The 16,978-nt window shown below is 38.0% G+C and overlaps 1 protein-coding gene across 3 annotated transcripts in view; it reads left to right on the plus strand.

Moving 5' to 3' along the window:
* Positions 1 to 16,631, plus strand: part of sfswap (splicing factor SWAP) — a 127,922-nt gene extending 111,291 nt beyond the window's left edge. For all 3 annotated transcript variants that reach the window (XM_072587682.1, XM_072587681.1, XM_072587680.1), the window contains 2 exons: positions 11,990 to 12,062; positions 12,854 to 16,631. In XM_072587682.1, the coding sequence (XP_072443783.1) occupies positions 11,990 to 12,062; positions 12,854 to 12,919 (139 nt within the window). In that variant the 3' untranslated portion in view covers positions 12,920 to 16,631. The remainder of the gene's footprint in view (positions 1 to 11,989; positions 12,063 to 12,853) is intronic.
* Positions 16,632 to 16,978: the final 347 nt, after the last annotated feature.

Genomic DNA, 16,978 nt, shown 5'->3' on the forward strand with positions numbered 1-16,978 from the left:
AAAATTGAATTCAAATTCCACCATCTGCCATGGTGGGATTGAGCCCAGGTCCCCAAAACATTAGCTGTGTCTGGATTAAGGGTTCAGCAATAATACTTCTAGGCATCAACTTCCCAAAATGCTGTGGATGCTGGAGATCTGAAGTAGAAACAAAAATTCTGAGCCATTTTAAACTTGAAGCATGAACTGTAGTTCTCTCTCCACAGATGCTACCAGACGTGCTGAGTTTCTCCAGTGCTTTGTTTTTCTACTCATGATGTCTGAATTGTTGCAGAAATTCATTCAGTTGACTAATTTCATTTAGGTAAAAACAATGACTGCAGATGCTGGAAACCAGATTCTGGATTAGTGGTGCTGGACGAGCACAGCAGTTCAGGCAGCATCTTTAGTCCTAATTCCATTTAGGGACAGAAATCTTCTGTCCTTTCTGTCATTGCTATGTGGTTGACTCTTAAAGGCCCTCTGATACAGGATTAAGCCATTAAATTGTATCAAATTGCTATGTTAAAAAAAACCAAATTCTAGGAAATGGACAGACCATCGAGATTTAACTCTGGTTATCAGGAATTGTTGCCAGCTGGACTCTTCTGATCTCCCGGATTTAATTTTAAAAATCGATCTGTCCATTTGGTTGACGGTGCTTCACTGCTGACAGTCAGGCAGACATGGGCATGCACCTAACCAAGTTTTTAAAAGTTAAATGTCTTTGACTTAAATCAGCCAATCATGAAGCTGCACACTCTCAGCAACTGACAGCACTTCCATTCTCCTCCACCTGGACATAATGGAGAAATCCAGGAACAAAAACAAATATTGCTAGAAAACCTCAGTGGGTGTGGCAGCGTCTGTGAAGAGAAATCAGAGTTCATGTTTTGAGAGCAGTGACCCTTCCTCAGAATTGATCTACAGCATCTGCCATACTTTCGTGTTTTATTGTGGAGAAATCCAGATAGGAGAGTGTGCAGGAGTCGTTAAATAAGCAGTGGGTATTAGTGAAAAAGTGGGGAGCTGAGTTAGGAGGAGAGAGATTGACTGAGTTTGGTGTGTGTCTGGCTGGGGCAGTGAAAATGCTTCACTGAGTCTTCTAGCATGGGAACATGGGACAAGGGGGTGTTTGTCAAAGTCTTTTTAAAAAGTATTTTCTGTACGTTTCTCATTTTAGTCCACAATTAAAAGAAGTTTTAAAATTCAAAGACTGCTGCATGTTTGAAAGCAAGTAACTTGACACTCATTGTAAGCACTGTTTTACACTGAAGTGTAGCTTGCAGACATGCTGGCGCTGAATGGGTGTACACAAAAGGTGCTTTAGTTGGCAACAGGTAGCTGATTGGTCTGTGGACTAGTGACCAGTTATCGATGACAAAGACTTTCCGCCTGCCAGTAACTCTGCAATTGGTTCTCAAGTAACTGAAAGGCTTAGGGCTACGAGTAAGATGCAGAGTAGTCTTCTAACTTGCACCAGCTCAGGAACTCTATCTATTCTTTGCAATAAAGGCTACTTTAAGCCAAAAGAAAACCAGTTTATTTTTCCTCCAGCCATTGCTATCATCCATGACTTTTAATTACTGCATCACAGACCGTTTGAATCAGCTCCTTGTGCGTACTCTAAACCAGTGAAAACATTCGGAGAAGGAAACTGAAAAGCAACATTTTGATCAACAAACCCTTTGAACTGGAACCATTGAGCTATCTTCCCAGTCTCTCCAATCATAGCATTCATGGTTTATTTTTAAGCATGTGTGTAAGTAATGGGAAGTTTATGATAGTTTTAGAATTTTAACTGGTAGTTATATGTTGACAGTTCATGATTGTTTATAATAAACAGTAACTTGTTAAGTACAGAAACTGTTTTCAGTCAGCCTGGATCTGAAAATCAGGCAAATTGGGGAATTTGACATGTTTTGAAAATCTTGATAACTTTTATGCCTCCAGGAATATCAGGGTCTTGTTTTCGAATATGCTATCCCAGTGAGGCATGACGATTTGGCTGAAACCTACATAAATACACAAAGGGAAATTAGCATCTCTACCCACGTACTTCCAAAATTTGAAATGGCAATATTTGTAGTTCATTACTGATCATTAACGATACTATAATTACAGGATTTTTTTGTCACCAGATACATTCAGAGAAATGCAGTTTGTTGGAAACAGCAAAATTATGTCTAAAAATGAGGTGTTAATCTAGTGATGCTACAATACCAGACTATGTGCATAGTAAACAATGAAAACTGCATTCTATAGGTGACGCCATGGTCCCACAACCAATGAATCAGATCAAAACTGTGCAACCCTGCCATGTCATGAATCGTGGTGGACAATTAACCAGTTTACTAGAGGAGTCTTCATGAAGATCTCCATCCTCAATAATATTGGAGTGCAGCACTTTTGTAGAAATGGCAAGGTTTAAGCATTTGCAGAAATCTTTAACCAGCAGTGATATTGAACCTTGTCCTCCTCATGAAGCTCCCAACATCACAGTTACCAATCTTCAGCCAATTCTGATCACTCCAAAAGATCTTAGCTTTTGCAGTACCCAATACTTATGAACCCTGACAACTTTCCAGCAGTAGTACTGAAAATGTGTGCTTTAGAAAAAGTTGTAATTTAGCCAAGCTAATTCAATAGAGGAATGACACTAGCATCTGCCCGACAATGTCAGGAATTGTCAGGATATATCTTTTCCAAAATAAACAGTTCAGTTTTAATCAGCTAACTACCTCCCCATCCATTTACTCTCAGTTATTAGCAAGGTGGTAGACTAAGGGTGTTGACAATGATTTTAAGCATTGATTACTAATAGTAATCTCACTGATGCTCAGTTTATGTTCCATCAGGACCGCTCAGCTCCACAACCCACTACATCCTTGATCCAAACATGGATTAAAGAACTGAATTACAGAGGTAAATGTGACTGCTTTTAATATGAAAGCAGCATTTAACTGTGTGCATTCAGAACATCCAGTAAAGTTGAAGTCAGTGGAAATCAGGAGGAAAATTATTTTTATTGTTTGAAGTCACCTTTAGAATGATGAAGATTGTTGAAGGCTAACAGTGCCTTCCCGACTTATGGCTTCTACCATCCATAAGAACAAAGGCACCAGATGCTTGGGAGCAACACCACTGACCTGCGAGGTCCCATCTAAGTCTTAAATCATGCTGATTTAATAATATATTCACATGGGTCAATTAATAATATATTCACCAGGTCAAAATCTTGGAACTCTAACCTAAGCAACATAGTGAATGTACTTATACCACGTGAATGACAGTATCACAGAGTGGCTTATCACTGTCTTAGAATCAAAGAACCCCTACAGTGCATAACGAGGCCATTTGGCCCACCAAGTGTTCACTGACTCTCTGAAAATTATCCCTTTCAGACCCAGCCTTCTACCCTATCCTTGTAACCCCACATTACCACTGCTAATCCACCTAGCCTGCATATCCCTAGTCGTCAATTTAGCATGTCCAGTCCACCTAACCTGCACATCTTTGGAATGTAGGAGGAAGCCAGAGCACAGAGTGGAAACCCATGCAGACATGGGTAGAGCGTGCAAACTCCACACAGACAGTAACCCAAGGCTGGAATCAAACTCAGGTCTTGAGCGCTATGAGGCAGCAGTGCTAACTAATCACTGACCTACCATGCTGCCTCTTCTTAAGGGCAGTTAGAGTGGACAGTTAATCTTACTTTGCCAGTGACACATACATTCCATGAAAGAATTTAATAAAAACACCAACATTGTGTTGCTCCTCATTTCCGTTGTTGTCTGCCATATTAAACTATTGTTGCTTTGTAGCACTTCCCCCACATAATGAACTAAAGTCATTATTTTAACAAAAAAATACAGCCCAGAGCTGGTAATTTCCTAGCAATAGAAATCCTGTAAAGATTACATTATCGATGCTTATTTTGACCATGGTTGAGTGCTTGACCTAGCAATAGATGCACCTTGTTCCTTGCGTTCATCTAGGGCAATTTGCACAGCCCAAATCAATTTATACCTGAAATTTCTCTTTGTGTCTTGACAATCTTAGGAAATTACCATGTAATTTTTACCAAGAACATGGTACCTTGTTGGAATGGAGGTATCAATTTGTTGGATTGTGAATCCTTAATGTCCTATCACTGTTCTAAACATTCCGACCAATCTAGGCAATTACTTTACATTTAGCAACAAATCTACTTTTGTTTGACGTGTTACAGTTTAAACCTGACAAGTCAAACCAGCAAATATTCTGGTCTTGCTATTTTGTTTCTGTCTATATGCTCAAGTCTGGTCTCCATTTGAGTGATCATTTCTGTATTTTGTTATAGTTCATGTCAATTTGTTGAGAATGCAAGGTGATCACATGACTATTGTGGCTCCTGTATGGTGAACCTTTAGAAATGACTTCATATTCCCTTGTTGCAAGCAGCCCCCAAATACTCAACAATTGCTTGTTTCTATTTTGCTAAAGTTACAGGGCTTCATAAATGAAAGAAAATCTAACTCACAACAGGGTAGTCTAGCAATCCCCTTGTAGAAGTTGATGTTAACACTCATGGGATTTTCTAGTGTTAAACTTGCTCTTAAATAATATTACAATCCATCAGAATCTTCAGTTCTTTAATTTTCCAAATACTGTGCATTGAGGATATATAGCTTTTAGGTGGACTGTGAAAAGTGGATAGAGGATGATAATGGAGTTGAAAAATGTCGTGCTGGAAAAACACAGCAGGCCAGGCAGCATCCGAGGAGCAGGCAAATCAATGTTTTGGACATAAGCCCTTCTTCAGGAATGATAATGGTTCAATTGCTCCTAAGACAGTTTTGCCCATTGCAAATGTGAACATCACCAGTTTTTTTTCAAGATTGGTAAATTAATGAAGCCATTTGCATTATGGCAAAGTGTAGATTCTCAAAGATTATGTACATATGTCACATTATTTTAATAGAAACATAGAAAAACAGTAATAGGTAGACATTTGGTTAGGAAAATCTTGGGACATCCAAGTAATTAGTGATTATGGAATACTCTTTCTCCTCACAGGATAAATATCAAACATTGTGATCTAACATTGCTATGATTCCATTTTGTTTTAGTTTTCCCCTTGACTTGCAAGTCATATCCAGCATTTAACATGCTGTTTTAGCATACTTCAAGGTGTCTTGAGCCTTGCTACTGTGTGGCAGCTTGGGGGCTGGAAATTCCATATGCAAAATTATTTCTAACACTTGCCTTTTACTTTCTGGAAATGTGCATTCTGCAGGACTGGTTATTGTCAGTTCTTGAGTATAACAAGTGTTATATTTAACTATATTTAAGAAGAAGGCAAACATCTGATAAATTCAAGTATTGGACTTCATTAAAACATCGACTGGATTTGTACACCACTGTTATTACAAATAGTCTTTGGTAATGTTAACAACATTTGAGCCTGTCAAAAAGTTAAATGGTTAGTATCTTTTGTATCATTATAAAACTTTTCAGAACATGTTTATAATATAAAATGAGTGCGCAAATTGGACATTGCGTACCTCTCTCAGTGGGCATTACAGTTTCTATTCAATCAACAAATTGCTCCCAACAACCTTGTGTCATGCAGTCCAGGTATTGGATATATACTGTATTTGATTGTGCCACGATATGTTAATCAGACCATATAGAGCAGCTTTAATTGCGGTTTTCTTTTGGTTGATAATGTAATCTGAAGGTGGCAATTTTATATGCAGGGGCTACATGTGGCAGAGGGCAGAAGATGTCTGTGATGTTCCGGTGACACAGCTGCTCTTTATTCTCTTTACATGGGAGTGCCATTGTTCTGGTAGTTGACCTTTGTGTTTCTTGTTCTCCACGAATGTAACAATGGAATCCATCAGTGTTGGGGTGTTTTCTTTGCACCTTGATCTATTTCAAGACTCAAGTGAGTTTTTTAGGTTTAAAATATGCTTCAAGTGTCACTGGATCTTCCTGATTTCTGACCACTGCCTCCTCTGCCACCTTATGGGACTGAATTTATTATACTGTACCCACTGCCAACTTTTCAGGGAGAACCTAGAAAGAAAGACTGAAAACTTGGAAACAGATTTTAGAAGATTGGATGGCAGACCTCGACGCAGACAGGAATACCAACCTGTGCAGCACCAGACATGCCATGAGTGAGCCCAGGGAGTCCACTTCATTATGGAAAAATAATTAAATAAAAGCTCAAGAAGCACTCCCAGAGGTTTGACCATGATGACTCTAGGGAACAAAGCAGGTCTAGGGCTTTACCTGAAGAGTCTAGTCAACTAACTTTGATACAGTGGACTCAGAGAAAATTTCTAACCCTCTGGTCTAACCTCAACAAGTACTTTTCATCTTCCCGATATTAGTTGCATTAGGCACTGTCTTCACAAACTCTAGCATCTATTTCTTTTGTAGTTTGATCTAAAACCAATTTTCTGCTTGATTTGGACTCCAGGAATGTAACTACAGTCAAATGGAATAACTTCAGCACAAATCTTTGGTTTGTTGCACTTGTGGATCAGTGAATAATTTTCTTGCAAGAGCTGATGTGCATAATTTCAGCTTTCAATATCATTGACAGTAGATTCACAACACCTTGTTTATTAAGTAGGCTCCTTACTTTGCTGTTGCTTAAATAGAATCTTATCAGGTTGTAGGATGAAGAAAAGAATCTTCCACATGATTGCAATCCTTTTAAAGACTAGAGATTGTGAGATTTGTCCAGAAAATCCCATTTGCCTTGAATGTCCTACCGTACAAAAAGCCAGTTCAAGATAAGGGAAGTTTCTTAATTAAATCAGTCTTATCAGTTTTCCAGGAATTCTATTTCTTAACACTGTTCATCAGTTACCTAAGATTCAGCCTGTGAAAGTCAGTTGTGCTATTGTTGTTTGCTTGTTGAGTTATTTTGTGTATGTGAGCCTGGAGATTTAAAAAATATCTGCTGTTACCTATTTGGTACATAAGAGTTCTGTCACTTTCAGCAACTTGGGATATTTAAGTTAATGGGAGCATGGATTTAAACTTAAGGTCCTTGGGACAATGTGGTTCTCACAACAAGTGTCCATGGTGCTAACTTAGAACACCCTGCTCCAGGTTGGAAAATTGTGGCTGATGATTTATAGCAATTGTCAGTCAATGGGAATTTTATTTAAAAGTGTAGCTTCAGTGAAATTCTTGCTGGATTTCCACATACTGCTACAGTTAAAGCAGGTGCACAGCATACAAGCCGTGCTAACCAGATGGAGGATCTCTGGTTTAGAATGAAAGGAAGAATAAGGTGCTCCCTCGGGGCACTTCTACAGAATGGCAGTATTGCACATCTGTCATCTGCTAATGTATTTAAGTTCGAAAAATTCTTGATCATAAAGAGTATTAAAGGTAGAACTGTTGCGCTATCAGGCATTACTTTGGGATACTTGAGCCAGGGTACCCAGGTCTTGGCTTGATGCCTGCAGTGAATTATGTTTGGAACCATTATCTGCTGTAGTGCAATATCAGAGACTCAATGGCATCATGCCCTAGTATTGACCTGAACTTTATGACAGCGCTGTTTGAGTTACCATCCTGAAGTTAAATTTTCTTGAGAAATATTTGCAGCATTCTTGCACTTCACAGAAAAATACAGTGCCACTTGCTAGATAATTGCACCATTTGGACCATTTCCCAATGCAGATGACTACAGATGTGCTGGACTTCCAAGTGGATTGCAATGTTTTTTATCAGAACCTTGGTTACCAATATCATGACCACAATGTAGCCTTCTCAACCCTCCTGTTTAGCCAAAGTCTGCAGGAGCATATAAAGTTTAATAAAACTCTTGTTTCAGAAGTAGAAGTATTCAAAAGTGGATCTTCTGGTAATAAACACTGGCTCCACAGGATGAGTTTAAACCTGCAGTTCTTTGACCATTTTTCCTTAGGAGGAGATAGCTTTTGGGTCTTTTGCTCATCTGTACCCATCTTAACCTAGTAATTTTAGATGGTCAAGGAAGAAAACTATAAAAATTTCCTGCTGGCCATTTAAGGTGTAGCATTCCTTGAAGCCAAGGACAGCTTTTCCATTTTAATTTCCAACTGCAAAGGTCCATTTTCTAATTTGGAAGTGGAAGGATGGATTTTGTAACTTTTCTCCTGCATCCTCTAGCAGTTGCTTGTTTATTAAAAAGGGCTGAGAGAGCACATCACTTTATGTACTGGAAATTATAATAGCCTTCAGAAACATGTGATGCCAGCTGAAAGGATTCACCCTGCTTACAATAACCCTCTTATTCTGGGATAGTTAACGTTGCTGAATCAAAGCTGTTTCTATACCAGTTTGTGCAGCTGCTGTGGAAGCTTCTATTCATCTTTTGGCTATTCATTGCAAAACTATTCACTGAAGTCACCTTTTATGAAAAGAATGTTAGAAATAGGCAAGCCCACAGATTTATATTGTGGTTTGGATCTTTCTTTGTTGCAAAGGTTGCAGAGTCCGCCTTTTGAATCATGAAATGCTGTAGGCTTGTGGCATGACTATTTAGACCTTTAATGAGGTGAAGGTCTTCATTGTCTCCATTGCCCCAGAATCATTGTAACATTAGTTTCCAAGATCTATTTTCAAGGATTTTACTAATTCTTTGAATCTGCTAAAATGGACTTTGGATATTGGCAGGATTTTCCAAATTAAAAAGTAACAACTTGACTAAATGTATTCTGTCATTTGTTTGAAAGTTGTTGCCCCTGCAGTGAATGAGAGCCAGTTTTTGAGAGTCAGAGCACACCTTAGCAGAGCTCAAAGAAAACGCTTTACTGTAGTATTTGCAAAGCTATTAAAGGGGATGTGTACTCAAGGAGTTGATCCAGGATGCATGTGTAAGTCTCTCAGTGAAAAATGGCATCATTAGATTAAATTTCATTGGTTTTTGGAGGATAATGAATGAATAAGAAAATAAGATAGTCTGTCTCTGGTTGATCTTATTTTCTTTTCGTTTGATTAACCTATCCACCTGATACCAATTTCTTGCCCTCTTCCTCCTTTGTCCCCTAGTGTCTGGGAGTATGGGCTTGTTGTGCTTTTTTTATAAACACTAAATATAACTAGCTGTCAGCTGTATTGGCACCACTTCCTTGGTTTAAAAACAATTAAGGAATGTTGCTGGGCAGTATTTATACTGTAAAGGGTGGAAAAAACTATCATTTGACCATTAAATTAAATTGTGAAGGGGCATTGCCCCACTGCTTTATTTTCCCCTCCATTCAACTGGGCTTGTTCATTGGTATGTGAAAGATAACTTCATTTGAAGAATGGAGAAGACCCTACCAGAGGTAGGTCACCTAAATTTGCTGATAACAGACATGATTAGTAATTCATGTGATTTGGAGAAACATGGAGAGATAGATCAATGTGCTTTGAAACAAAAACCTACCCTCCAACTTGTGTGTAGATGGCATAACTATTTAAAATAGAATAGAATACGTATTTAAATTTGAAAAACCATAACTTGGGCAAATCACAGCAAAAAAACACTGATTTTATCAAGAATGCTGCAGAAACTCATCAGTTTTGGCAGCATCTGTAGAGGGAGAAACAGATAATGTTTCAAGTCCAGTATTGCTCCTCTTCAGAAGTCAGACTGGACTTGAAGCATTAACTTTGTTTCCGTCTCCAGAGATCCTATCAGACCAGAGTTTCTTTAGCAGTTTGTGTTTACTTTAGATCTCCAGTATCCACAGTATTTTGCTTTCATTCAAGATTGTTACTTTTATTTTAATTAACCTATTTTTCTAATCAACCTGTTCAGAGATGTTATTACACCACCTCTGAAGCAGGTGGGACTTGAATCCAGCCTCCCTGGTCTTGAGCAGAGACAATACCACTGCAACACAGGCGGGTCCAAATATCTATATGAAAATCAGTAACGCTTTTGACAAGGTTCCCCATGGGAGACTGATTAGCAAGATTAGATCTCATGGAATAAGGGGAGAACTAGCCATTTGGATAGAGAACTGGCTCAAAGGTAGAAGACAGAGGGTGATGGTGGAGGGTTGTTTTTCAGACTGGAGGCATGTGACCAGTGGAGTGCCACAAGGATCGGTGCTGGGTCCTCCACTTTTTGTCATTTACATAAATGATTTGGATGCGAGCATAAGTTTGCAGATGACACCAAAATTGGAGGTGTAGTGGACAGTGAAGAGGATTACCTCAGATTACAACAGGATCTTGATCAGATGGGCCAATGGGCTGAGAAGTGGCAGATGGAGTTTAATTCAGATAAATGCGAGGTGCTGCATTTTGGGAAAGCAAATCTTAGCAGGACTTATACACTTAATGGTAAGGGCCTAGGGAGTGTTGCTGAACAAAGAGACCTTGGAGTGCAGGTTCATAGCTCCTTAAAAGTGGAGTCGCAAGTAGATAGGATAGTGAAGAAGGCGTTTGGTATGCTTTCCTTTATTGGTCAGAGTATTGAGTACAGGAGTTGTTGCGGCTGTACAGGACATTGGTTAGGCCACTGTTGGAATATCGCGTGCAATTCTGGTCTCCTTCCTGTCGGAAAGATGTTGTGAAACTTGAAAGGGTTCAGAAAAGATTTACAAGGATGTTGCCAGGGTTGGAGGATCTGAGCTAAAGGGAGAGGCTGAACAGGCTGGAGCTGTTTTCCCTGGACCGTCGGAGGCTGAGGGATGACCTTATAGAGGTTTACAAAATTATGAGGGGCATGGATAGGGTAAATAGGCAAAGTCTTTTCCCTGGGATCGGGGAGTCCAGAACTAGAGGGCATAGGTTTAGACTGAGAGGGGAAAGATATAAAAGAGAAGAGAGTGGTACGTGCATGGAATGAGCTGCAAGAGGATGTGGTGGAGGCTGGTACAATTGCAACATTTAAGAGGCATTTGGATAGTTATATGAATAGGAAGGGTTTGGAGGGATATGGGCCGGGTGCTGGCAGGTGGGACTAGATTAGGTTGGGATATCTGGTCGGAGAGGACAGGTTGGACCGAAGGGTCTGTTTCCATGCTGCATGACTATCTCTCCATGGTTTTGATGTGTAATGCAAATGCCCTAACCATTACACCACAGAAACAGGGCACATTCAAGGTTTGGATTTGTTCCTTCCCTTTGAATGTGTTAAAATATTTGCACCAGCCAGTTCAATTATTAAGGCAAAGCCCATTTGCTATCAGTTCAATTTATGTCATTTGATATTACAAACTAATTTTCCTTTTTTCATGTTAACCAAACCATTTTGGGCCTGTCAAGCACAGGCTCCCTCTGCCTTTTTTGATTTAACAACATACAGTAGATTGATTTCAGGTTTTGCACCCAATTAGTAATTTAATTTTAAGTGTTTTGTCTTCCTTTATTTTAAAATTTATTGGTGTGGGTAAAAAATTTTTTAGTTAAGTTTTGACACTTCACTTGTTGACAGCTTTGCACAAGCTCATGTATTCTAATTTTACCAGATTTTTATTTATTCCTCAAGCCACAGAGTTTGAATTGTGAATGTGTAGTCACATGAACATGCTAACCATCTCTGTTTGGCTGATAAGTTAGAGTTGACTGGAAGTTCACTTTTTTGTGCTAAAAGTAGTTTTCTTGGACATTTTTCCAGCTTTGTATTATGCAAATGTGAATAACAGATGGCTTGCAAAGACCCAACTGTTAAGAACTAAGAACAAAGCTAAATTGTCAATAGGACTGAGTTTGAACTATGCCCTTAAATTTAATACATAATTTTCTGCCATATAGTTCAGTGCTTATTGTTAAATATTTCAGTCTTTTGTTTTCTTACAATTACTTAACAAAATTAGTAGAAATAGCACACACTATAGGGAAAAGTTTGATTAAAATAATGAGGTGGGCTGTAGATATACATCCATTATGTGAATGATGCAGCAATGTCAGATACTTTCTGATGAAGTATAATTGGGTTCCTGTTGCACAATGCATTGCAGACAAATGACATCAGTTTCAATGCAGAGCTATCAAAATACAATTTTTCCCCCATTTACAGGGGCGGCTCTCAAGAAAAGGATGAAACAGCATCTCCAGAATTGTTATCATCAATGCAGAGTAAAATAACTCAGGTAGGAATTCATAATACTAGCTTTTTCATTATTATTTATTTTTGGAATATGGGTGTCATTAGCAAGGTTGTCACTTTAGGGACTTGGGAACAGGAGTAGGCCATTGAACCCAGCAACCCTACTCCATTGTTCAGTTAGATCATTGTTGATCATCTACCTCGAAGTCACTTTCCCATGCTATCTCCTTGCACCTTGGTGTTGTTAGCTCCATATATCTATTGAATTCTGTCTTCAACATGTTCAGTGAATAAGCTTCTACAGCTTTCAGAGGATTCCAAAGATTCACCATCTTGGTCAAGAAATTCCTGCTCATCTTAGTTTTAAATGGCCTGCCCCTTATTCTGACGATATTTTCCCGCTGTACACTTACCAATCATCTACCCTGTCACATCCTGTCAGAATTAGGGTTTCATTGATATTACCTATCATTTCTTCGAAATTGTGGAGAATAATGGGGGTCCTTTCGTTTGTGAGTATAAAACTTCAAAGATTGAAATCAAATAAGAATGCAGAAAGTGCAACAGTCTTGAGGGCATCGGTTTCTACTCTAGATTTAATTACTTTAAAACAAAAGGAAATATGTAAGATTGAATTTCTCACAAGATTATATTTGATAACCATACTGGGTGCAGTGCATAGGGGTGTGTTCCTTTTCCTATACTGCAACAACAACACTCTTCAGAAGTATTAAACTCACTATAAAGAAACTTGGGTGACCTGAGGTGGTGGGTGATGCTGTATAAGTGCACTGCTTTGAACAAATATCTCATTCTTATTTTCATTTCACATAGGATCTAATGGCCAAAGTGAGAGAAATGCTGGCTTCTTCAAAAGATGTGCAAAGTAATGTGTCATGAACAAAAATATTTGGGCCCCGTAAGAACACATGGATCCGAAGTGGCTTCACAAGAAGTTTGACCTGACTTGTTGCAAGAACGTATTTATTTTGACAATTTGGGCAGCATTCAACTTTGGCAAAAGCTGTTTTGTATAGCTCATTTTGATAAGTATGGTTTGAACTGAGACCTTATTCTGTTATTACTGTTTTGCAATTTCCCTCCCCCGTTCTTGAATGCAGCAAACTCTCCAAGTGCTCTGGGACGTCTGAATTTCCAGCAACATCTCTGAATATTTGGGGGTGTACTTTGTATTGAGCACCAGAAACTCACTGTCTGCAATCATTTGTGATTACTAGACAGAAGCTTAGCTTATCCTTCTGTGAAGGAGTTTTACTACTTGATTTCTACAAAGATGAGGTAACATCTCATTTTGTAAATTTGAAGAGTTCTACCAATGTAAATCTTTGTTAGCAACTTTTTGGGGTTTCAGCCTTGAGAGAGAATGCACACACTGGTCTTGAAGATCAGTAGTAGCACGGCAGAGCATAATATCAACATTACCCATGATACAGTGTGTATCAGCCATTTTCTGAAAACATTGCATTTATTTAAACAACTGCATATAAATTTACTTTAATCCACACCTTAAAGATTTTGTGAGAGGGCTCCAGTACAATTGTCAACCACAGAGATTTAAAATTATTGAATTATTAATGGTAATTTATTTCTTAGGAATAATGATTAAATGTTTATTTGTAGAAAGCGCTCACTTTTAATCTACTTGAGAAAAGTATTTTTCAAGTTACTGCTCAGTTAGTGATTGGTGTTTTAAAAAATTGGCTATTTTGGCATTGTCACAGCCAGTTAATTCACTGTCCCACCATGTTGATGCTATTGCAATTCACAGTTGCAGTGATGTGACCTGACACAAGTTTAGAAGAAAATTTGATCTCATACAGGGTAAATGTGATTTATATGATTGCATTTTTGGTGAAGAAAGTATTAAATAATGTTCTGCTCACTGTGGCACAGTAGTGACATGCCTCACTGCTTATTTGGCTTACATTTTTCTGCTAATGGATGCTCTGTACTTTGCATCATTAGCCTTTGCTCTGTATTCATTAGAGCTGGATCAGTATTACATCCATGCCACTTGGCTCATTTACTTTCTTGTAAACCTGTTAACTGCCTGTACCAATACAGCAACACAACACCATATTTTCTTTTAAAGTGCGTGGTTTACTTTTGGCTTGTTTTATTATATGCCATATCATTGCAAAGATACAGCAATATCGATCTCTGAGAATATTAAGCTAGAGTTAACACTTTGTTACCACCTATAGTTTCTTTCACCCAAGCATCTGTTTCTTGATGCTGCCAAATTCTCAGAGTAGACATCCATTTAATTTATGAAGACTGTTCTTTCTGAGCTGGTTCAATATCCTTTGATTTGTTTCTTCTAATACCCGTGCCCTTTGTTTAAACTTTTCAGATTTCAGAAGTTTCTCCACTATCACTATTGGGTGTCTAGGTGATTGCAAATGTTGATTGTATGATGTTTTTGCCAAGCCTTCTGAGGAAGTTTAAAGAATGAGCTCCCATTTTCACATACAAGAGGTAATCAGGGAAAATACAGATCCAAAGGAAAGAGAGACTAAGATTATGTCACATCTTTATGCTTGCAGAAAATTGAAAAACTAAAACCACCTTGCATTCCAAAGTAAACTCATTGCATCACTAAGTAAACATCTGAAAGTGCACTAAGAGTATATGGTTTATGTGTTGGCAGTGGATTGGCAGAACTCCAGTAATCTGGGTATTTAATATAGTAGATTCTTCTTTCATAATTAATCCATTATTTGAAAAAAAAATAGACTGAACTGTAATTGAATCTCACTGTTACTAGCCTCATACTGTTGAGAACCTTGTACAGGAAATTGCTGGGCCAGCTTTCTGAAATTAAACACACGTATAATGTAAGTAATTTTTAAATGAGTTAATATATGCATATTTGGCTCCTTAATTTTGTGATTACGAGATTACAACTAACTGAATAAAGAGGGTGATATATCAGTAGGATAGTGTAACACTTATTGACGTTGGAACCTAAGGTGAGAATTACAGATGGGACCTGTTTAACCTCTCAAAGAATGCCTATGGTTCTTAAGACATGGTTCTTCAGTCATCTGGGATGGTGGTAGATAAGGTAGAATACATACTTTTGTCACCTGGCTTATAAAGAATAGTACATCAGAAGTGAGTTACCACCGGTCATTGTATGTGGACAAAAAAACTTGGGGGGAGCAACAGTGTTGATTCAAGCTGTATTGTAATGGCAATATATCATAAGCTTTCATCCGATAACTTGTACCAAATCCATTCCCACAGCCCTTGTCGTGTCTCGATACCACTGAAACATTTGAGTTTGATTAAAAGTTTGACTATAATTGCCTTATATTTTGTAAAGTAAAGAATTTAGTTTTTGAATTCCATACTGAAACTACTATATTTATTTACAGGGTTTTTATTTTTAAGAGTCAAATTTATGCATAATTACTCATTTATTTCTCTGTATAAGCCAGAGCAGTACTATTGTCTCTGCTTATTCAGAAGTACCACAAATTCACAATGCATTTGTACTTAGTCATTAGGCTCTTGGGACATGCAAAGTATTTATCAAAGATTCATTCTATGTTACCCCTCCAATATAATTCCCTCAGTATTTTTTAAGTTTATTTTGTGTTCTTTCATTTATGTACTGCAAGGAGAAAATTCCAATGGGATTTCCTGTTAATACTAAAACACATTAACAGAGAGGTTTGTTCGGCTGCAGATGAAATTCATGACAGAGTGCTTTTAATTCTGAGAGAGTACCCTAATGAGGCTAAAATTCTGATCTCATGCTTCAACAGAACTAAATCCAGGATCACATTAAAAGCTAGCTTTTTTTCTAACGTTTTATGATTTCAAAAATGCTAATGCATCAATAAATTTCACAATTTGATTTTATTTTTACTGTCAGTCTCTTGGATGAGTCTCTCAGGAAAACTGCAGAATGAATTAACCACCTCATTATAAACTGTTCAGAAGAAACCACCCCATTCATATCATTGAGGATGCAACCCCTCAAAGTAAGGGTGCTATGCATGTGGGACTCATTCATCTGTAATTACAAGTTTATTGCATAATAGCATACACATTCACTCATGTTTGGTGAGTCCTAAAACTGCTTGGCATCATTATTTTGGGAAGTGTTGTGACTTCCATGAACATCAAAACAAACAGGAGCCTTTTTACGGAGCAAGAAAAAGATTTTGGGCAAACCTCCACGTCATGCGCATAGCACTGAAGTGTATCTATAAAAGAAAGAAAAGAATTTGTGTTTGATAGCATCTTAATCTCATTTTAAGTAGCCGAAGCATTTCATGTAATGAAGTGGGGTCAGTTTTATATGCAAATGCAGCAACCAGTTGCACACAGCAGTAAGATGAATAGCCAATCAATCTGTTTAAGTGGCTGCAACTTGTAAAATGTAATACATCTATATTCATAATGTTTGGTATTTGCCCTTGCCTTTTCTGTTATATAGTTATGTTTCCGATAGTTCTGTTCTCCTTCTTTCACTTTCCACCCCACCCTTCCCTCATTTGTGGTTGCAATATGAGGTTTGGAGCCCTATCAAAGATGGGTATACTTACGAATTGTAAATAAATTACTTTTATTGACTTGCTTGAAGTGTAATTGTTCATTCAATTTTAAAACCATTACAAAATATGTTTAAGCTTGGTTCGGTATATTTATGAATTTGAACTGTGTTTGAGTTTATTTTCCTAAACTTGCTTTGATGTGTCTGGAGGATTAAGCTTTTGATCACCTGGGATGATTATGCCTACAGTTGATTTTTTTTTTATTTGACTTTTGGTTTCTCCACCTGTAACTATGACTGCATTATTGGGGTTCACGTTCAGCCATTCCTCATACGGATGGCTGTCCCATCTGTGTGAGCTGAGACAACAAGTCTAAGTAGGCACAATGCTGTCAGTCCTCAACATAGGCATCTGCAAACATGCACAGTGC

Source organism: Chiloscyllium punctatum, chromosome 17 (genome assembly GCF_047496795.1).
Source record: "Chiloscyllium punctatum isolate Juve2018m chromosome 17, sChiPun1.3, whole genome shotgun sequence".
Classification (NCBI taxonomy): Eukaryota; Metazoa; Chordata; class Chondrichthyes; order Orectolobiformes; family Hemiscylliidae; genus Chiloscyllium; species Chiloscyllium punctatum.